We start from the raw sequence: 23733 nt of genomic DNA, 5'->3' as shown, positions 1-23733 counted from the left end.
TTGATGCCACAAACATTTATTTCAATTTCAAAGTTATAAGGATGATGCTCTTCAACAGGAAAAATGAAATTACTTAGGCCGTTGAAGAAAAATATAAAAGACTTTGAAAAATTTTACCTGATTTTACGGGAACAAGGGACGAAGGGTTAAACAAATTTTCTAGCAAAACTAAAACTCATCAATTGGGTTGAGATGGTCAAAATTGTTTAACACGTATTCGGATATTTTAAAGAGATGACTTCTTATTTAAGAGAAATTAAATTAAACCCAAACCCAACTTGAAAATGCACTACGCTTTTTTAATTAACGTACATGATAGGGTACTTACTTTTTTAGATGTTTTGTTTCTAGACAGATCTTCCATTTTTTAGATGTTTTGTTTCTAGACAGATCTTCCACAGTGACATGATTATACCATGCCCTTTGTATTCGTGTTTTCAAGTCTCATATATATGCTAAAATTTAGATGGTTATGGTTTTATTATTATTTATTTAGGATAAGCATGGCAAGCAATGAGGTTCCTAAATAAGATGATTTGCAAAAAGTTTACATTGATATGGAAAGTATACAATATACCTGAGTAATCTCTAAAATAATGTCAATTTTTGCATACTACAATTCGCCATTGAATGGAAGATGGCCGTGTTAGTTTCACAAGTTTTAGTGCATATTATTTCTACAGTGTATATATATATTTATGTTTGAGTCGGGTCGGGTTTTATCGTAAACAAAGATAATTGTATAACTATAAGTGGACAACAAGAAAAAAAGATGCAAGCTTCAACCGAATTGCATAGAGAGGAAACTAGCATGTGTAATGTTCGTACGTTTTTCTAAGAATGACGACAATTGTATCTTATATAATTTTGTTAACTACTTGAGCATAAAGTTATTATAATGCTTAGGTTTTACAAATTAATGGGCAACTGTTGACCCATTACATCCATTTGAGGATATTTTTGTATTTGATTCATCTGAAGATATATAAAGATCAAACAAAATCTATCATATTGGTATGTATAACTTTTACGATATCTAATGAGAACCAAGTTCAAAACTTCAAATAAAACATACTAAATCAATAAGATTCAGCGTAATAAAATTTATATAAAAACGGGTTGATTAGTTATATATAATTTTTATTCAGATATCAGGAACCATCCATAAGTTCATATGGTTATTTGCACTTTTGGTATATACAAAATAAACATGTTTCATTCTATATTTATTGTTTTTAACTAGGTCAACGACCGGGTATAGATCTAGTTATTTGTGTTGTTGATAAATATATAATTTAATATGTAAAACTGTATAAAATTATTAATCCAGAGTTTCATTAAAATGGTTTAGACTTTAAAAAACGAATGTTTTAGTTATTGTTTATACACCCGCAAATATGTGCAAAAGTTAAAAAAAATTAGCTAGAAAATGACTCGTGGTAAAGACAATATATACTTTGACCAGACGTGCTCGGAATTTTTTATCGATTCGGGAGAAGTTTTCGGAAAAGAAAAACATTAGCACAAACAAATATAGAGACTACAACAAAGAGTAAAACTTAAAAATACAATTATGTAAATTAAACTAAGAAATTCTTGGCAAGGTATGTCTTAACATGATATTTGTTTATAATATGCAAATCTATAGTTAAAGACATATAACCAATGATTTTTAAAATTAAAATGTAAAAAGTCACAAATAAAAACATAGAAGCAATTTATTTATTAAAAAAAAAAATCTGAGAATGTGTAAATAAGAAAGAAAAAAAGAAAATATATATGACATCATGTACTATTATCAATATTGGTAGGAAACGATTCAAGCTTGACACATATGAATTTTTCTAAAAATATATTTTTTAGACAATCTTGTTTTATTTATATAAATAAAAGACAGGATATTTTCAATATGGGAAAGTGTTTCGTGCTGCAGACTTTACATAAGGTTAAGTACTGTCACTTTAAAAAAAGTTACAAATTAAACCTTTGAATTTGATAAACATACATTGCCCCCTTGAATTTTACATAACCTCCCATGAAATTTACATAATCTCCCCTTGCTTTACCTAAGATAAGTACTGTATACTTTACCTAACATTTCCCCTTTCAACATAAACTAAATTTTTTGTTATTTTAAACTCAAGAAGAAACAATCAAGTATTGCCTTTTATACTGATTTTTACAATTAAGGATTTGCTAATTAAGAAATAAATGAGTCTTTCTAAAGTCGATCAAACTTGTCAAGTTGGAGTAATCTTATCTGTTGGATAATAATCCCTACTTCACTAATCAACGCTCATGTATAACATACGGGGATAAAGCATGCTAGAAATAACTTTGAGAAAAAATAAAAGGTAGATTTGTGTCAAAAACAAATAGAAAACTGGGGCTAAATTTACAAAGTAATGAAAAATTTTCTCACTATAAAAGAGAACAAATTTACTCCTTCACCTACATGAAGAAAATAAAGAGGTAAAATTCTTTTAAATTCTTTTACACAGTTATATATACTTAAAGTCTTGTTTAGTTATAATAAACACTTCTTTTTTCCCAATAACATTTTCCAATAAAACATGAAAAATAGAAAAGATGATCAAATTACAATGAGAAACCAAGTTATAGAGCTACGAAAAATAACTTAGATATCAACATTTAATGTTTTCCATTTTCCAACCTTCCCCTTCGAACATGTATTTTAGTTTTTCAATATGAAAATTGAAAATAACACATTCTAGTTTGAAGCACATTTTTAAAATTGTAATTTGTTTTTAGAGATGACAAACCTCTTTCATTTTATAAAAAGCTATAAATAGAAAACTATATAAAACTTTCATCAACTAAACTAACCTTAAAGTCGATATAGATATTGTTCATACACATGTATAGTCTTTTTTATAATACATTTTCCCCCTCTCTTTTTTTTAGCACTAATTGATAACCAAAATACTTCTATTAACAATTCTACAAACTTAAATTCAATGCTGCCCTCTAAACTAAAACTTTTCTTCCAAGCTTAAAATCCAAAACATCTCTCCCACACATATACATGTTGATACTTTCTATCTCTATCACCAACAATCGTTCCCACTAGAGACATGTTACCATCGCTATCACTACTATCGCTAGATTACATGGATACCACTCTATCATGTATTTACAAGCTCTTGCATGGTATTAAAGGAATATTTAAATCATTTTTTTTGTTTAACTTGGTAGAAAAGAAGGCATATGAATTTATGAAACAATGAAGAATATTTGAGTGGAGTACACTAAAGCCCAACTAATTAGCCCACTCTCAAATATCCCAAAACCCTAATCAAAATCCCACCACTCACCGGAAAATAAATATCCAAAAATCGGGACCACATAAAAAAACCTCACCGTGATTGCATGCGTTATTTTCATCATCCCATTCCAATCACATTTACTTCCTTCTTATCATCACTAACCTCTCACCACCACCACAACCGCCGCCGCATATTCTCCCATCTCCGGCAGATACCAACAATGACAACCGCCGCCACCGAAGACTCACTCCGTCAGGCACTCGCCGACAAGCAATCAACGATCGACGCGCGTGGCAACGCAATCCGTCAACTAAAATCATCCGGCGCGTCGAAATCGGAAATTGATGAAGCTGTTAAAGCACTTAATGATTTGAAGATTGAGAAAACAAGTATTGAGAATCAGTTGAAAGCTTCTATTTCTGGCGGCGGGGAAAGTAACGGCGTTGCTAACCGAGATGCTTTCCGTCAAGCTGTCGTTAATACACTTGAACGCCGTTTGTTTTATATTCCTTCTTTTAAGATTTATAGAGGTGTCGCTGGTTTGTATGATTACGGTCCACCTGGTTGTGCCGTTAAATCTAACGTCCTTGCTTTCTGGCGTCAGGTATATATATATATAACTTTTATATGTATATATATACATATTATCTGTATATATTTTTTGTAAAGTAGTTTATATATTGACTGAAGTTACTTAAATTGTGTACTGTTACATTTGAAATGTAAAATTTGCCTATGATAAATTCATAATTTTATCTATAATCTGTTGGATGAAGTAATATGTATGTATGAATGTTTTTTGGTTTATGTGATGGATAGTAAAGTTGGATTAATTTTGCAATTACAAGTGTTGCAATTTGGGGGAAGGAGTGTATCGAAATTTTAACTATGTAACCGAAAAGCGATCATAATATGTCGGGTAGCCACCCTGGTCTCCGGGGTGCTATTTCAAGTTTCATACTTGTGTGGACATTGTGTGTCACTTTTTTTTTTATCTCCATATTTAAGGTGAGTATAAAATGAGAATCAGGATTGATGTTGATTTCAGAGAAGTCTAACATACATTATTTCCGATGTGCGTACTTTCTTCATTGGTATTATATTATAACAATCGGAGATATCACATTAGGAACCATAGGTTATGACATGGGCAACCCATAGCAGTTCGACAGTTTTTTTTGGGGGGTGTCTTGTTATGTTGGAAATTTCTTTGGTTATAGAGGTGTAATATGGGTACATAAAGGGAATGAGTGTCATATTCTCTTTCTCATTGAAATTAGTTTGCAGAGGTAGGCTGTAAACTTGTAAATCCATGTGGGACTTTTCTTGTATGCCAATTCGACTTTTGATACTTTATGCTTGTAAGTTGATCAATTTGGTGCTACATATAGGGTCTAATATCTGTATTTAAATGTTCCTCAGCATTTTGTTTTGGAAGAGGATATGTTGGAAGTTGATTGCCCATGTGTGACACCTGAAGTTGTACTGAAGGCTTCTGGCCATGTTGACAAGTTTACTGATCTTATGGTTAAAGATGAGAAGAGTGGAACTTGTTACAGAGCTGATCACCTGCTCAAGGATCATTGCAAGGATAAGTTGGAGAAAGACTTGAGTATCAGTGCAGAAAAGGCTGCTGAATTGAAACATGTTCTTGCTGTTCTTGACGATCTCTCTGCTGAACAACTCGGTGCGAAGATCAAGGAATATGGTATAGTTGCACCCGATACCAAGAATCCGCTCTCTGATCCTTATCCATTTAATCTTATGTTCCAGACTCAAATTGGTCCTTCTGGCGCCAGTACCGGGTCCGTAATATTTTTTCTAGTATGTTTAATATGTTTTGCTAAAATTGCAATGGTTATGCTTTTATGTTCCATTCAACTTAATAACTTATATGTTGTAATTCGTTTCTTCTAAAATATCTAGGTACATGCGTCCTGAAACCGCACAGGGTATTTTTGTCAACTTCAGAGACCTGTACTATTACAATGGAAACAAGCTGCCGTTTGCTGCTGCTCAAATTGGCCAAGCTTTCAGAAACGAGGTCATTTGCTCTCTTGAAAACTTGAGATTGCAAACCAGTGCATTCCATTCGTGCTTTATGTATGTTTAAAATAGTAATTGGAAGGATGATGCTTGTTTAGCTTAAATCAACTTTCTCACAGATTTAAACCAGCAATATTTTTATCGGTCATATTCTTAGTACTGTGATGAGTGGCTAGGGGTCCGGTTCTAGAATTTGACATGCGCGTAACTTTTTCAGATATCTCCTCGACAAGGTCTTTTAAGAGTACGTGAATTCACACTTGCGGAGATAGAGCATTTTGTGGACCCTGATGACAAATCACATCCCAAGTATTCTGAAGTTTCAAACTTGGAGTTTCTCATGTTTCCAAGGGACGAACAAATGTCAGGAGAGTCTGCCAAAAAGCTTTGTCTTGGTGAAGCGGTTTCAAAGGTTAGTTCTCACTAGAGATTTTTATTCCTTTAATTGCACAGGTATCATATAAACATTTGACATTTGTGGTTACTGAACTTTGCTTATTCCAGGGGATTGTAAACAATCAAACACTTGCTTATTTTATTGGGAGAGTATATCTCTTTTTGACACGGCTGGGGATAGATGAAAAACGATTGCGGTTCAGACAACATCTCCCAAACGAGATGGCTCACTACGCTGCAGACTGTTGGGATGCAGAAATCGAGTCTTCTTATGGTTGGATAGAGTGTGTTGGGATTGCTGATAGATCGGCGTATGACTTGCGTGCACACACAGTATGTGTTTTATTTATAACACTCAGTTGCATGCTTGACATTTTATTGACATGCTATTTCCATGTAATGTTATGCCTTGTATGAAGTTTTGTGTAACTGTGTTATTACCTAGGATAAAAGTGGTGTTGCTCTTGTCGCACAAGAAAAGTTCGCAGAACCTAAAGAAGTGGAGGTAACTGTTATACCTATGAAGCTGGTTTGTGATATTTTAAACTGAGCAACCACTAATAATTACTGTACTTCCAGAAACTGGTTATAACACCTGCTAAAAAGGAGCTTGGGCTTGCGTTCAAGGGTAATCAAAAGATGGTTGTTGAAGCACTTGAGGTAAAAAGTTTCTTTTATATCAGATATGGCAGACTTATTGTGATTCTAAAGATTAAATTTACATGGATAGTTTGTGCGCAAGTTACTGTCTTTTAGGTTTTCGGTATTGCCCTCTCCGTCTTTACCCACCAATCATCATTTACCTCTCTTATTTGTCCCATGAAAATCGCAACTTGTGGGTTGTTACCGATCAGGCTTGTTTAGCTATTGAACATCCAACTTTTGTTCTTTCATGATAAATATCAGAAAACTTAATTAGAAGTTTAAGAAACTTGGCAGTTTATGAATATTTGTTTGGAATTATTGTTTTTCTGACACTAGCCAAATATGTTTATTTACATATACATTATTCAAACATATAACCATAAATCTTCTTTCTGGTAATAGTGGTTATACTTGCATTGTAGTTGCCCTTTGACCTTATCATCTACATGTTGAAGTTGCTGTTTTAAGATGCTTTTGTTTTACTTGGGATTCCCCTCTAGTTATGAGTCATAAGCACTTGACTTCTTTGTCGTTCTTTTCTTCTCAGCGAGCCGTTAGGGTGTGTTTAGTTGAGGAAAGCACCCCTTGATTTCCATTTTGTTTTCCAAGAAAACATGGAAACGCAAAACACGTTCAAATCATAGTTTTCCACTGTTTTCCACTTTTCTATGGAAAATTAGAAAACACTTTTTTATTGTTTTTCACCTTTCATTTTCTAAATTTTGAAAACCTCAAATTGTTTTCCATTTTCCAGGTTTGAACGCTTTTTCAAATATTTCATTCGTTTTCTAGAGATGGAAAACTCCTTTCATGTTCTAGGAAATTGAAAATGGAAAACTAGAAAACATTTTCCACAACTAAACACGGTCCTAATTTCTGGCTTTTGGTTTAATTTTGTCTAGTGTGATATTTGCTTGCTTCAGGCGATTTGGAGACCCCTAATGTCTTTGATGTTTAAGTGATTGCTAATTGTTGCTCACTTATAATATCTTTGTCATTTGTTGACCCAACCCGTACTGACTTATAGTACATTAGAATCAGATTGTATACTTGTGGCCTCATTTTGTATACACATGGCCTCATTTTGTATACACATTAACTGCATTAAAATAAGGTTACTATATATTTTGGTAGTTGAAATTTGGGACTATACAGTGGATGTCAGGAAGTGTATGTAATGCTGACGATTGGCTAATCTTTGTGACTATTAATCAATATCACGGGTTATTTTAGAGGTTGCAATCTGGGCAGGTCTGATGGGTTAGGTAGCAAGTCGAAACTGGTCTGGCTAACCCACCAATACTTATGTCTTTCTTAGTTAATAAATGTTTATTATGTTGAATATGATTTTTGATATTAAAGCAATTTGTGATGTCAAGCACATGAGTATTGTACGGGTAACTTGTTAAGCCTGTTACACAAGAAATTAATAACTCAGTTTCTCCATTTCATGTAATTTGTTGACTTTATGCACCTTTATATATTTGTGTTGAATTCACAAAGTGACAAAGTAAATCTAAGAAATTTGCTTAAAGATTTTAAGATGTAAATGTAGTAGCTATGGTGTTCTAATGCCCCCAATAAAGTATTTGATTAAGTTGAATTCTGTACAAAGGTAGGTCTAACTTCTGTTTGCTTGCTTTTTCTTAGGCGATGAATGAAAATGAAGCCATGGAAATGAAGGCTGCACTAGAATCCAAGGGTGAGGTAGAATTTGAAGTTTGCACTCTTCAGAAGACGGTTACAATAAAGAAGAACATGTTGTCCATATCTAAGGAAAAGAAGAAAGAACACCAGAGAGTATTTACACCCTCTGTGATCGAACCTTCCTTTGGCATTGGAAGAATCATTTATTGTCTCTACGAACACTCCTTCTACATGAGGCCGAGCAAAGCTGGGGATGAACAGTTGAATGTTTTCCGGTTCCCTCCTCTTGTGGCCCCCATTAAATGCACTGTCTTCCCATTGGTCCAAAATCAGAAATATGAGGAAGTTGCTAAACAAATCTCCAGATCTCTCACTGCAGTTGGAATTTCAAACAAGAAAGATATCACAGGTATGTGGGAGTTTTCTCAATTTTGTGTGTGCGCATTTGTCAGGGGAATTTGGCCCTTTCAACCCATTTAGACCATTCGTAAGGCCTAGGTGGTGAAATGCTTAGGTGAAGTAAGCTAGGTGAAATGGTTCACCTAGGTGAAAAGAAAATTGGTGGGTCTGGTTTCTTTTGTTTTATTATTTGTTCTATTTTGATTGGTTGTATTGTAAGATATAGTGGGGTATAGTGAGATATTAAACTTGAAGGTGAAAGTTCAAGGGAAAAAAAGAAGGTGATGGTGATGAGAAGGCGATGTTGATGTGGTAGAAAAAAATGTAGGTGAAGAAGGTGAATGGTTAAGAATGGTCTTATTAAGATTGGAAAGTGCAGGTTGTGAATTATCTAAGAATTGTTAAAATTCACAAAAACTAGTTCAACAAGAAAATGTCACCTAGGGTGAACCAACGTCGCTTAAGTGTGCTTTTAGTTCAATAAACCTCTTAATTTATTTTATCTCCTCAAGTTAAATTATCATTAAATTATTAAGGAGTATATTCTCTAAGTATATTAGTAAAACACTTGGCCCCTTTTAATGTTCATAACCCTTTTAAGATTTTTTAAGCAGTTTCTTTAATATTAGTTGCAAATAGCCAAATACCAATAGAAGCTTCAAGCTGCTGTAAAATTTTGGAGGTTAAAACTTTGTCTAACCTCTAGAAAGAAAAATGAAATTTTTTCTTGATGTAATAAAAAATTGAATGTGAAAATGATTTATTTGCATAAGCAACAAAAGGTTAATAGATTGGATGATTTGTTTCTAGGTACATCTATTGGTAAACGGTATGCTAGAACGGACGAACTTGGGGTGCCATTTGCTGTTACCGTAGATTCGACAACTTCAGTTACAATTCGTGAGAGGGATACCAAAGATCAGATTCGTGTGAACGTGGAGGAGGTAGCATCTGTTGTGAAGGAGGTGTCTGAGGGACGGAGCACATGGGATGATATCTTAAAGAAATACCCTGCTCACACTTCAGCTTCTGCAGATGAGTGAAAACTATTCTGATTTACATGAGATTCACTTTTGTTCTGGCCCCCTTAAACAATTTCACTGTATTTTAGACGTCATCTTTTTTATTCAACAAAAACAAGCAATTTTTAGGTCATATAGGTCGTTCATGTTCGATCACTGTTTACAAAAATGTTAAAAAGAATGTGATTTCTCTGGTATTGTTGTTGTGGATTTGTCTTATGGGCATATTTATGGCTGAGTATCGGTTTTCACTTATATATTTCAAAAACCTTTTAAACGTGATTCATCTTTTAGGGGTAGGATTTCATTTAGGACCTTTTTTGGGAGTTTATGATAACGTTGTCCTTTTTTAAGTAAGTTTTCTTACGTTTCTTATACAGATTTAACAACAAATTATATATATATACCACAGAATCTCAATCTCTAAGGTAGAGTGATTCAAATGGATGATGATTTGTTTGTACAAAAATAAACGACATTTATCTCCTACTATTGGAGGTCCCATAACTCCATAACCTCCCCTCTTTCTTTCACTGTATCAAATAAACCCTCTAATCAATAAATTTTGACCCTCATGTTAGCTTTGGCCTTGCTGTATGGCTGTATGTCTTTCTAAAAGTCAATAGAGCTTTTCATTTAAACTAAATTCAACAATATATAACACCATCACCATTTCAAGAATAAAAACCAACTTCAAGCGCGGTTATGCCGCTATAACCGTCTTTTATGGTTGAGGATGTGTACATTTGGGTTCTTCGCTATCAGTGATTAATATTAGAACCATTTTATAAAGTTTAATGTATTTAACCATTTTATAGCAGTGTTAAGACCTAAGACCTATGGTCTTGTTAAAAAAGCATACCAACGTAAGTTCGAACGTCTTTGGCCTTCTTCATAACCTTTTGTTTTATCTGCACTTTTTCTTCCAAATTTCCCTTGTATAAATTCTACACAAATTTCAGTTGCTATTTATAAATTATTTTTTTTAGGGCAAATTAGATTTTTCAAAAACAAGTAAACTGGATGTACACATAAAGAGAAAGGAGAAAACATGAGCGTGAATCAAAGTAACATTTTAATTATACCGTTAAATGTAGAAACTACGCGTGAAACTTCCTATTATATCATACCCATATATAAATAAACGTTCGTAATTCATAGAAGAAATTAAACCCTAAATTTGGCTCAGGAAACTGAAATTGGTAACGATGAAGATGAAAAAAAGAAGTTTGATTGGCCAGTATAACGCCAATGTATCGAAAAGAATTAAACTTCAAGAAGAGCTGCAAAATAATAAAAAGATTTATGGAAATGGAGTTTCTTGGTTCAGAAGTCTATTGATTATTAAAGGTTTTTCTTCTTGCTGTGTTTTCTTCACTGCATATTTAAACAAGAACAATCTTAGATATAGATACAACTTGTATCCAAATATCATGGCGGTTAAATCTGCTGAGGTGCATGCTTACATATGGCCCTCGGCTATACAACAATTTGCAACGAGCACTCCATCCGACGAGTACGATGAGTATTTACATGTGGCCGTTCGAACCTCACTTTGTGAAGCCATCATGAAGTTGTACGGTCGAGAGTACCTAGGTACGCCTACTTAACACGATGTTGCACACATATTCGGGGCCCTATGACGAGCGACATCACATTCCGGAGATTCTTGGTAGCATTGATTGCACACATGTCGAGTGGTTAAATTGTCCCAGTCACTTGCAAGAATAATATACGAGAGGTGAACATGGCATTCCCACTATTATGTTTGAAATAACCGCGTCACAAGATATGTGGATTTGACATGCTTATTTTGGTACCCCTAGCTCAAACAATGACATCAACGTGTTGAACCAATCCGATTTGTATCTTACGAAGCAAAATAGCACGATACCGGAAACTTCATACTACGTGAATGGACGGTTTTACAAACGCGACTACTACTTACTGATGAGATCTACAACAAGTACTCGACGTTTGTTAAAGCATATCTGTATCCTACTGACCCAAAAGAGAAAAAATTCAAGAAGTTTGTGAGTCCACCTACACAAAATGTTAATCAAGTACAAGATATAATACGAATATGATAATAATGAAAGTTATATTAAGTAACCCGACTGGCAAGTGATTCTAATCTAGATGAAGACTAGTTAAGAATCACGATCCAGATGATGGATATGAACAAGTAAGATAATTAAGAACAATTACTTGAAACTATATAAATACTAAGTATAATCAAGTATTATGGCAATGAGTCAAGATGTAATTTTCCAAGTATTTTATTTATTGCTATAAACAAAATACAAAGGTTGTTGCGGAACAAAGATAATCACACTTGTGAAAATATCTAAACAACCTAGAAATACAAATGATCTAATCAACGAGGAGTTACTCGTAAGAATACTTATAGTAAGTATCACACGTTGCAAATGCCAAAGTTCCAAGCATTTTTGCAAGTGTGAGAAGTCTTATATTTATAGGCAAACATGTCTTGATGACATGGCAAATGCCGTACAAATATGGTTGGGTGCATTTATGGATTTGTTGGACAAATCCATAACATGTTTGTTTAAGGTAAAGTATGTAAGTTTATTTGATGTGACTTGACATACTTTATTCCCAATCTTTTGCCTAAACTATCCCAATCCCAGGTATAAAGTTATTAACCGGGTAAAAGTAGTTTAAAGCCTGCAAAAAGACTTCCTCGTAATCAGTGTAAAAGTGTTGTAAATACTTTTACACTGAGCCTCTTCAGTTTCGCCTTCAGCTAAGATCTTCTCTGAGCTCTGCTTCTGAAATGATCTTCTTCTTCAGTCTTCAGTCTTTGACTTCAGTCTGAACGTCTTCAGTGTTGGTTGATTCCGAATCTGAAGTGAAGCTTCAGTGAGCTTTATTCTGAATGACTTCAGAATCCTGAGCAAGCTTCATTCACTGAACTTCAACTATTTTGAACAAATCATACTTAGTCGATTTTCGACCTAACAAAGTTACAAGAGGGGCAAGAAAGGATGTCGAGCGTGCTTTTGATACTCTAAAAGGTAAATGGAAAATTCTCAGACAACCTCTCCGACCCATGACCAAAGACAAGATTAGGTTGTATGTTGACGCTACTATTATTTTGCATAACATGATTATAAAAGGCGACGAGATGGAAATCTCACCTGTTCACACAAATGACCTGCTACCAGGTGTTCAACGATAGGGTATTAGCGGAGTTATTAAACGAAGATGTGCATCACTGCCTTCGATATGATCTCACGAAGCACGTGTGAGCTCAAAACTTGCCACATTTCGATGATTGTTATTTATTTTTATTTTAAAAATCTAGTGTTTTAAATCGTATGTGTTTTAAACTTTTAATTATTATGTATAGCTTTTCTTTAAAGTGTTATATAATGTACGTTTACATTAATTTTTAATGAAATACTTTAAGTTAATAATTTACAAAAGTATCTTGGTTTATCATAAAAGATTATAATAAATCAACCTAATTGACTTGTCTAAAGATATGTCTAATAATAAAATAATGATAGTTGAAAGATTTAAGTGATAAGATTAATAAAAAGATTTAATAAAATAAACGTATCAAAATATTAAAGTTTTAAGTTAATTTTTAAGCATATCTCTATAATCTATTTATCATGGCTCAACGGAAAGTACTCAAATCCCTTTCTTTTAGTAGACTACACTGTCAGTAATATGGACTCTAGACGCAGTCAATATTGCACAAGACTCGATATTGGAATATTGGATCTCAAAGTCCATAATCCAATACAGTGTTCATATTTTCAGTTTCCCCCCAATTTAAACTATACTCTCATTCATTCATAGCGTCTGTCATCCTTTTTCTAGTTTTACAATAGAACGAAACGTAACTTGGGTTGAAATCCAATCTTCTTCTCTCCGATTTCTTCGAATTTATATCCTCGCTGGTCTTCCATTTCGAGGTAAAGTTATACATATACTTATTTACATCTATAAAGTTTTTCATCTACGTTTGCTACTATAATAATTATTTATAGCTATATATACGCTTGTTTGTTTAGTCAAAATCAATTGTTGCTGAATGGTTTTTAGTTGAAAAAGAGTGGCGGCGAAGCTTGTTGACCGTTTGCCTTTTATTTCTATGTAAATGACTATATTTATCAATGAAAATTATAGTTGATATACTGGATACGAAATGTTTATACCTTTATATTATATGTAATATAATAATATGAAAGGAAATGTATATTTTGCTGGGCTTAGAAAACCATATAAATTGATCTAGGGATAATATACATTGATAAACAAAAGAAGAATAAACCTAGATTCTGAGCCCCATTGAAACTCAAAAGCGTTGTAGGTTTTGACTTTTGACCATGGTCTGTTAATTACTACTGTTATCAAAAACCAAAAAAATATCATACCTTATGTTTACAAACTTTTACCCTTGACTACAGTTTGGTTGAAGTCCAATCTTCTTTATCCAATTTCTTCGAATTTACATACTCGGCGGTCTTCCATTTCCAGGTATACTATATATATATACTTAAAAACCAACTGGGTTCAGTGGTGGTTGGAGCCCTTGTCTTTGGAAACAGAGGTTATGGGTTTGATCCTTATGCCCAATAAGGCTGGGGTCCTTTTCTACATTTGGTAGAACATGGAAGCAGCCTCTCTACCTTTGGTAGGGGTAAGGCTATCTACATCTCAACCTCCCCCATACGCCATCAAAGACGGTATTGGGATCCAAAATCCGTGGAAGACTTACTTTACTATATATATATACTTAACTAGATGTATATATATATTTTTTTTATCTAAGTTTGTTACTATGATTATAAATATTTAACCACATATAAGCTTGTTTGTTTAGTCAAAATCAAATTGTTGCTGAATGATTTTTAGTTGATATTGTTGGAGTTGAAATGTTTTAGTTTATCACATGGGATCAAAATGATCAACAAATGATTGAGATTACAAGCGATAACTGTAGGAACGATTAATGGTATGAAATCACAATCAAAACACTCCCGAACAGCCCCAAATCAACTCAAGAATGGCAAGGGAATGGCTAGGGTTCTTTTAGGGGTTTTGTTATTGCTATGACCTGAAATGAGACTCTTAGACCATCCCCGTTCAGAACCCAACCCAATCATACTATTTATTAGAAAATTAGTTTCTCTCTTATATTTATTCAACCCAACTAAACCCAACATGTACACTCTCATTAACAGTTCTGGTTATGATTATACATCTTCTGGAATGGAGGTCGCATCTGCAATTATCACTCCCGTTGTTGAATCGTTGCTGGTTCCCATTTAGAGACACTTGGGTTTCTTATTTTCCTTCACAAAGTATGATAGAGACATGCGTGACAAAAAATCGGAATTGAAATCCGCAACAATTGATATAAAGAAAAGAAAGGAAGAAAATGATGCGAGAAATTTTGTTGTACCTGACCTTGTTCCCAGTTGGTTGGAACGAGCTGAAGTGATCGGTAGGGAAGTCGATTGTATTTCCGTGGGTGGAAATGGATGTTTACATATGAAAAGAAGGTACAAAGCTGGCCGACAGTGCTTCAATGTCATCAAGCGTATTGACCGCTTGATGATATAAAAATCAAACATGGAATGGACTAATGAGCAAATACCTCTCGGCATGGTTAGTTCTGATAATCCTCAAGTCCTGCACGAAGTTACCCAAAATATTTGCGGTTCTAGAAAAAAGATATTTCAAAGGGCTTGCAATTGCTTGAGCCAGATAATACGACACAGAAGGTAGCTCTATGTGGTATGGGTGGTATAGGGAAGACTACAATGATGGAAGAACTGAAGGAGGTTGTAACAAAAAAGAAAGTGTTTGATCGGGTTTTAAGGGTGATTATACGGAATAGCACTGATTGAATTGCATTTCAAGATGCTATTGCCCAGTACACAGGTGAAAAGCTATCAGAATCAACTTTAGAAGCAAGGGCCGACCGTCTTAAGGAAAGATTTATGGGCATGTACCAAGATGGCAAGAAAAAGATTTTGATTATATTGGACGATCTATGGAACATCGTTGACCTCAAAGATATTGGACTAGGGAGTCCTTTGCCAAAGGGCTTCAAGTTATGTCTCACATCACGTGATGAAAGGCTTTGTGGTAAGATGGGAGTTGAAAGTAGTTCAGTTTTGAGAATCGTTGGATTAGAAGAAGCAGAATCAAAACAATTATTCTGGGAAACCACGAGACTGTTAGATGTTAATTGTGACAAAGAACTCCATACGCTAGGAGAAGATATTGTAAAGAGGTGTGGTGGCTTACCAATGGCCATAAAGACCATTGTATTGGCTCTTCAAGGTGGAATAAAGGGTTCATGGAGGGTTACATTTTCATGTTTAAATCGGCATGACCTTCAAGATCTTTATGCTGTCGTACTTAAAGCTTGGGTCGTGTGGGCCGAGACTAAAAGGAAACAATGAAGTCGGCCCAAGAAAACCCAAACTTGGGTCCTAAGCTTACAAAAATTCATTATCTAATATACATATATATATACTAGGACTAATACCCGTGCGGGATACACAGTTTTCTCAAATTTATTTATATTTATATTTCTTTTTTATTTATAATAATGTATTGGATAGGTTGTCTTTCATAATTTGAGATTATATTTTTAGATATATAAAAGTAAACACATGTAAAAAACTTTATTTACCAATAGTTATATAAATAGGAAGAAAGTAAGAAACTGCTCAATATCGTTTTTCGTATATTTTGACCCTTAATATCTTGATGGTGTATGGGGGTTGTTAAGATGTGCAATTTAGACATGTCTTTTAATGACATTGGTTTGTAATTTTGAAAGAAACTTTCAGATAGATATCGAACTCACTTTCGATCCGGCTAATATTTATAGATGAATCAATTTTCTTATTATTGTATTTACTTATAATATTTGTATAATTTTTTTATTTGACGGTAAACAATACTTACCTTTTTTAAAATTCAGATAATTCGGATATAGTAATGTTTATGAAAAACTTAGTTCCAACTTCCAAAAACATAGACCCTACTAAACAACTTCTTGAAAGATAACTAAGATTAATGAATTATATTAATCGAGTTTACCATTAAACCTTACAAACAACATTTCAATAAATTAAAAGCTATGATTATTATAAATTATAAATATATATATATATATATACTGATGATATTAGACAATATCTTATGTATTTAAAACCAAAAAAACAATAAACTATGTATTAAAAGTAGGAATGTACGATATATATATTGAGAATGGATGGGCTTTAGAAGTAAGTAACCTTCTTATGCTACAACAGAATTACATTGATTTAAATTAAATAATTAGATAGATATGTGTCGATTTTGTTTTAATGTTTACAAAAGTAATTAAAACAATTAAAAGGGATAACTCATTAGAATATGTGTTTATCTCAAAATATTTTTAACTTATTAGAATTTGTTAATTTTTTTTATTGGAGGTATATTTGGTGGGAGCAAGATGACACGTGGCGCTTCGAGACGATCCTATGTGTTGATCAAATAATGTATTAATCGTGTTTTAGTATATTAGTAGATTGTTACTAGACATGAGCCATAGCATATTAAAAAAAAAAACATATATCAGATCTATTTGTCCGATAATTAATATTGAGTTTGGTAACGTGAGAATTATCAGGGAATTGAATTCGTGAAGTGCTTGATCCGTGGGGTTTTGACAACCGCAAAGAAGAAAAGTCGAAAGGCTTTGGTAGTGAGTAGCAGCTTTCGATCAGACGGCCAACGCTACATTCTCGTTCGATTCTAACTCTTTTATTACTCTAATTAGTTAGTACAAGACTTTATTATTATACAATTATTCTTATGAATCAAGTGGGACTTTTATGGTATTAAATTGATTATTATGCAAAGATTAATTGTTTTCCAAATCCGATATAACGTCAACCAAGAGGATTGACTCATTGCATTTTGGGTCAAAGGAAGTTGGTGGGCTAAGTTAATTTGAGTTGACTTGGTTTAGAAATTATATATAATAATTTATATTTATATTATTATAATTATATGAAATATGGAGTAAAATAACTTGGTCCACAAGTAACGATAATATATATATCAATTAATCGCGTTTCTGAAATTTGTTCCTTATTGATCCGACCAAAATTCGGAATACGTATTCAACCCTACAGATAAACGGTCTATAGATAGATATGGGAAAGACAGTGAAGAGTAGTAACAATGGTGATGGCCTCCGTCAGGCGGTCAACAATGCCTTGGAAAGGCACTTGTTCAATATCCCGTCGTTCAAGATTTATGGTGGTGCCGCCGGCTTGTATGATTATGGCCCTCCTGGTGCCACCCTCCTTGATAATGTCCTCTCCTTATGGCGCCAAGTATTTTTTTTCTCCCTCTTTCTATATATATACATATTATTTGTGTTATTATGAAGTTATACGAGAAAAGTTTATGGAGCTGCATGTATTCAAATTTTGTTAAGGGACAATTTGTATTAGGTGCCACATAGGACTTAGGTTAGACACTAGTAAAAGTATAGTGAAATACATACATTAAACTATTTCGAAAATCTGATAAACAATAAGAAGATTATAAATTGTATAATTACAATAAACATTGGACTAAAGTTAAATAAATTTTTTCACACACTTAAAAGGCAAATTACTAAGAATTCAGTTTCCGATGGATGATGACTTTCTGTGAGATCATATGAGGGTGTTTGGGAATTTTTTTTATGGCACTACTGACTTTGACTAATAACTGTGTTCGAGATTATTTAAGATGAAAAACTATTGGTAAATGCTGCTTATATTGAATACAACTTTTACGCATAAGCGCCTAAAAATATGCATTCCCAAACAAGATGAAGAAACATTATAGTAAAATATAGAGTTTACGTAATTACTTGCCTGGCGCTCGTTGTGTTATTTTGACAGAATAATTCTTTTATTAAAAATGTTAGCGGGCTCCAGACACCGAGTGACAGATCCCATTGAAAGCTTTTCAGCGGGCACTCTGCTAGAATTGAGAATATGGGTGGGTTGGGTAATGGGTCAGAACTGAGCTATTTAAAATGGGCCAGGATTAGTATGGAAGATGACTTAATCTTACTTGCCTGTGCACTAATCACTATTGCAATATGGATTTATTATCTAATATAACAGCATCGGACTAATCTGTAAAATTAGGTTTTCTATCCCACTTCTTCTAGGTTCAGGCTTAAATACATATGTTTCTCAATGATGGCTGGCGATATTTCTTTATTTTATGTTGGTTGTGATATATCAGACATAGTATTGTATGTTTACCATTTTATGCTTTTGCATAAATTGATGTTACATATAAGAATTAATATTTTCTCTTAAAAAATTATGCAGCATTTCGTGTTGGAGGAGAATATGCTACAAGTAAAATGTCCTAGTGTGACTCCAGAAATTGTCTTGAAAGCTTCTGGTCATGTAGATAAATTTACAGATCTCAAGGTCGAAGATATGAAGACCGGAAAAAGTTATAGAGCTGATCACCTGCTTAAAGATTATTGTGAGGATACGCTCAAGAAGGATCGGTCCATAATTAGTGATGAGAAGGCTGCTGAATTGAATAAAATTTGTGCAGTACTAGATGATCTTTCTGCTGATCAACTTGGTGCCATGATTAAGAAGTATGAGATAATGGCACCGGAAACCAAGAACTCACTTTCAGATCCTGTTGAGTTTAATCTTATGTTTAAGACTTCTATTGGTCCTTCAAGTGAGACCATTGGGTGAGTAGTTTGTTCAGTATTTATCATTAGTATGTTCTGCCTAATACACGTAATACGATGAGGTGTGTCATATAATATAAAATGCTGGCAGATATGTTTAGTATACTTTACTTGCTAGAGTTGGCAAGATGGAAGGGTTAGGCGGATTGGATAATGGGGTCGTGTTGAAGCAGTACATGCCTAAACAGGACGGATAGGCTAGTCCATAAAAGTTTTTATGTCATAATTATCAAATCTTTTTAGTAATAATGACTGCATTTGATTCTAGGTTTAAAAACAGTATTATTACAACGGAATTTAATCTAATCTTTCAATAAAACAATCTAGGAGGTTGTATGCATTGAAATAGACTTTGGGCCCTTTCGACTTGTTTGACCCTTGACCTATACATATATTGTAGTCTAATTTGACCCTTTAGACAATACCCAAATTAACTAGCTTGCAAGTAATGGATCAAAAGTGTCACCGCTAGTTTTTTTGCATATAGTATGTTTTTATGTCTGGCTACTCTATTGATTTGATATGGTCTAGGTACATGCGTCCTGAAACAGCACAAGGCATATTCGTGAACTTCAATTATTTATACTATTACAAGCGAAACAAGCTTCCATTTGCTGCTTTTCAAATTGGCCAGGCTTTCAGAAATGAGGTTATGTGCTTTCTTCAAAAAAAATCGTATAGTTCATCTTATTCATCTTTACCCTGACCCTTGTCATCGGGTTATCTTGAATGAAATTGACAATATTTCTCGTTTTTCAGATATCTCCTAGGCAGGGTCTTTTAAGAGTTCGTGAATTCACGCTAGCAGAGATCGAACACTTCGTGGACCCTGATAACAAAGACCATCCAAAGTATGCCACGGTTACCAACCTAGAGATTCTGATGTTCTCTAGAGACGAACAAGAATCACAGCAGTCTGCAAAAAGACTTTGTCTTGGTGAAGCTGTTTCCAAGGTTAATTTAGATTTTATATCTTATCTTCACATATTATTATTACTTTATTAGTACTAGTATACTCTTTATGTAGCTAACAGATTGTTTTCTCCAGGGGATTGTCAATAATCAAACACTTGCTTATTTCATCGGCAGAGTATATTTGTTTTTGACAAGGCTGGGTATAGATGAAGAACGGTTGCGGTTCAGGCAGCATCTTTCAAATGAGATGGCTCATTATGCCGAAGATTGTTGGGATGCCGAAATCAAGTGTTCTTATGGTTGGATTGAGTGTGTTGGGATTGCTGATAGGTCTACATATGACCTGCGTGTACACTCGGTAAGTGTTTATTAATACACGTCATGGACTTCATCTAGCATATTGCAAATGAGCTATGGTGATTTATATTTAAACTTCATTTAATTTAAACACTTGATTTAATAAAGTTTTAAATGCATGTTCTTCATAGGATAAAAGTGGCATTGCTCTTGTAGCTCGAGAGAAATTTGCAGAACCTAAAGAAGTGGAGGTAACTGCTCTACTTATGAAGTTGTTTTTTTATTTCATTAAATTGAGGGCATGCTGCTAATATTTAGTGTATTTACAGAAATTAACTATAACTCCCGTTAAGAAGGAACTCGGGCTTGCATTCAAGGGTAACCAAAAGATGGTGCTTGAAGCACTGGAAGTAAGCCAATACACACTCTTATCCTGTAACAAAATCAGTCTTAATGTCACCTGAAAGATCAATCACATTTGATTTGCTTCTTTATGATGCCTTCTGTGTTATTTTTCATTTACTCCCTTCATACCATGTAAACGGTAACTTTTGGATTCTTATACGGAATTATATATACTACCCTTATAATAATTGATTTTGTAGCGGAAGCTAGATGCTTATGAGCACCTGTTAATACGTTTAACATAGCATACTATTACCTTAGCGCTGTTTCTTCTCCTATATTTTAAACTTTTAGTTCTTCTCTGACTTGGCCATTTACTTGCATATTATAAGAGGGCTTTCTCTGCCTCTAACTGTCAATTAGCTGGTATTCATCAATTATTTTTTTTGGCTTTTTTTTTTCCCCGGCGAATCCTGCAATGCGCAGGGCTTTGATCTGGTTTTTTCATTGAGTTTGTAAATTGTTGACTGAAAGTTGGTTTTACATCCCCAATATTTTTTAGGTCCTTGACCTTTGCCTGTTTATGATAAGCTATATTTGTTAATTGTAAAAGAGTAAACTTTTCCGTAAATACCATATGGAAGTTTATATTCTAATTGCTTGAAATACAGATAGCAAATATTTACCATCAATTACGACGACAAAGAATTATATGGTCCTGAAAATGTCGCTTGTGTTGGAGGCAATAAGGGCGGGGCTGGTTGAATAGGCATTCGAAATGGGTCAGATTGACCAACCCACAGTTTTGGTCTGTTTGTTGCTTTTTGTATAAAGTTAAAAGTAATTACTCGTATATTGCACATGATTACAACAACTGCACTAAAAATAATGGTCCAGTTTATTTAAATAAAGCGATTTAGGAGGTTTCTAATACTTGAGTTGGCTTTGGGTAACTGTTGGTCTGTTACAACTTAAATTTCTGTCACATAAATAAGGTTTAAATTACAACTTTAACCCTTAACTCTTGAAATATGTAGCTGTAGCATTTGGTAACATCGTAAAATTAAAAGGTTGTATGGAGTTAGTGTAGCACAAGTCTCATTTTGCATTTTGTATAGACTTAGCATACAGACTGATACCCCAAATCTCATTTAGCAAACATAGAAATTTAATTTCTGTTTATTTCTTTTTGTAGACGATGAATGAGCATGAGGCCATGGCAATGAAGGCTGCATTAGAATCCAAAGGGGAGGTTGAATTTCAAGTTTCCACTCTCCAAAAGACTGTTACTATAAAGAAAAACATGGTTTCAATAACAAAGGAAATCAAGAAAGAGCACCATAGAGTTTTTACACCTTCTGTAATTGAACCTTCCTTTGGCATTGGTCGGATTATCTATTGTCTCTTTGAACATTGCTTCTACACGAGACCAAGCAAAGATGGCTATGAACTATTAAATGTTTTCCGGTTCCCCCCTCTTGTGGCACCGATCAAATGTAGTGTCTTCCCATTGGTCCAGAATCAGAAATACGAGGAAGTTGCTGAACAGATTTCCACTTCTCTGACTGCAGCCGGAATTTTTAACGAGAAAGATACCACGGGTATGTCGATGTCCTCATTTTGGTGATAATATTTTTGATCCTTCTACTCATGAACCGGTCAATTCTTTCTGGTTATATTTCATCTCAAGTAGACAAAGGGGTAAACAAAATAAGCTAGGAAATAAACGAGTAAACAGATGTTAAAGTGTTTTCCAATCCACAAAACTTTTTTAAATCGTAATTTTAGAAATTGTACTATGATTAAAAACCTTCCACGTCCAGTTGTTGTAGAAATTGCATGAACTAGTTTGAAACATGAAAAAAATGTTTTAAGAATTCTCTTCATATTAAACTTGCCTCATTTTGGCTCAAGAATATAACGTTTTTTTTTCTAATTTATCAACTTGGCTAATTCTTATGTCCATTGATGTTTATAGGTACATCAATAGGGAAAAAATATGCAAGAGCAGATGAACTTGGTGTGCCATTTGCTATTACTGTAGATTCGACTTCGTCAGTGACAATTCGTGAGAGGGATAGTAAAGATCAAATCCGTTTGAATGTGGAGGAGGTAGTAGCAGTGGTGACGGACGTATCCCAGGGGCAGAGCACATGGGCTGATATCTTAAAGAAATACCCAGAAAGTTTCAGGCCCTGGAGACGACTAAAGACTCAGATTTATGGAAGACCCACTTTATCTTTAGCTGTCTTAACCGGTTTACTGGTTATTGAACATTGTTATCTTCTACAAAAACTCAAAACTAGAAATTAGTATACCATATATAAGGGTTACCTAATACTTATGTATTTTCACCATGCTGGAATTAAGATCTTAAAAAGAATGTAACTTTTACTGGTAATCTATCTGTTTGACATGTTATGCTGTCCAAATATTTTTGGTTGTGGTTGTGCTGGTTATGTTTAACAGGCGTTTTTTTTTTTTAATTTTCCAACAACAGTTGTTACGCTCGTATAACTTGTTAAAGACAAAACATAAGTATTGATCTGTGCACCACCAAATTTTAAGTGTACATCACCAAATATGCATTAAAGTGTTGTACAGTATGAAGTATGTTCAGTGGCGTACCATAAAAAAAATGGTGGAATACACATACCAATATATAGCTGATCCATAATACATTATTATGCTCACAAACAATTACAAAATATGTAGTATTTTTTTCTAACTTAAAATTTTATTAACCAACTCAAAACTAGAAATTGTTAATCCCTTTCAATCACAATCTGAAAACCGATCATTCCATGCCAAAATCACGGAAAAATTCTACAAAAAAAGATCCAAATAAAGCAAAGGCGCCGGATCCAATTTCGAAGATTGATGAAGGTTTACTTGATGAATCTTCTCAATCGGTTGTTCCTGATTCCCTTCAATCGAAATATAACCTTAGATCCACCTATATTTCATC

General features: G+C 33.8%; 2 protein-coding genes across 2 annotated transcripts; both read left to right on the top strand.

Moving 5' to 3' along the window:
• The first annotated feature begins 3393 nt into the window (after window positions 1–3393).
• LOC122599698 (glycine--tRNA ligase, mitochondrial 1-like) lies at window positions 3394–9639 on the top strand. The gene is made up of 9 exons (XM_043772253.1): window positions 3394–3891; window positions 4710–5092; window positions 5214–5331; window positions 5551–5745; window positions 5838–6062; window positions 6175–6234; window positions 6309–6389; window positions 8025–8430; window positions 9231–9639. The coding sequence occupies exons 1-9, from the start codon at window positions 3508–3510 to the stop codon at window positions 9461–9463; spliced, it is 2085 nt and encodes a 694-aa protein (XP_043628188.1). The 5' UTR covers window positions 3394–3507; the 3' UTR covers window positions 9464–9639.
• Window positions 9640–17544: 7905 nt separating this feature from the next.
• Window positions 17545–23197, top strand: LOC122585130 (glycine--tRNA ligase, mitochondrial 1-like). Its single transcript, XM_043757234.1, has 9 exons — window positions 17545–17823; window positions 18823–19208; window positions 19740–19857; window positions 19968–20162; window positions 20257–20481; window positions 20612–20671; window positions 20750–20830; window positions 21961–22366; window positions 22744–23197. The coding sequence occupies exons 1-9, from the start codon at window positions 17641–17643 to the stop codon at window positions 23076–23078; spliced, it is 1989 nt and encodes a 662-aa protein (XP_043613169.1). The 5' UTR covers window positions 17545–17640; the 3' UTR covers window positions 23079–23197.
• Window positions 23198–23733: the final 536 nt, after the last annotated feature.

Source organism: Erigeron canadensis, chromosome 1 (genome assembly GCF_010389155.1).
Source record: "Erigeron canadensis isolate Cc75 chromosome 1, C_canadensis_v1, whole genome shotgun sequence".
Lineage (NCBI taxonomy): Eukaryota > Viridiplantae > Streptophyta > Magnoliopsida > Asterales > Asteraceae > Erigeron > Erigeron canadensis.
This window is presented reverse-complemented; position numbering and strand designations above follow the sequence as displayed.

What these genes read in the sequence shown, in the direction of transcription:
- LOC122599698 (XM_043772253.1), top strand. Translation starts at nt 3,508, where the DNA reads ATGACAACCGCCGCCACCGAAGACTCACTCCGTCAGGCACTCGCCGAC. An exon ending in TTGGTGAAGCGGTTTCAAAG is followed by an intron (nt 5,746 to 5,837) that starts GTTAGTTCTCAC and finishes TGCTTATTCCAG; the next exon opens with GGGATTGTAAACAATCAAAC. An exon ending in CAGAACCTAAAGAAGTGGAG is followed by an intron (nt 6,235 to 6,308) that starts GTAACTGTTATA and finishes CTGTACTTCCAG; the next exon opens with AAACTGGTTATAACACCTGC.
- LOC122585130 (XM_043757234.1), top strand. Translation starts at nt 17,641, where the DNA reads ATGGGAAAGACAGTGAAGAGTAGTAACAATGGTGATGGCCTCCGTCAG. An exon ending in TTGGTGAAGCTGTTTCCAAG is followed by an intron (nt 20,163 to 20,256) that starts GTTAATTTAGAT and finishes TGTTTTCTCCAG; the next exon opens with GGGATTGTCAATAATCAAAC. An exon ending in TAACGAGAAAGATACCACGG is followed by an intron (nt 22,367 to 22,743) that starts GTATGTCGATGT and finishes TGATGTTTATAG; the next exon opens with GTACATCAATAGGGAAAAAA.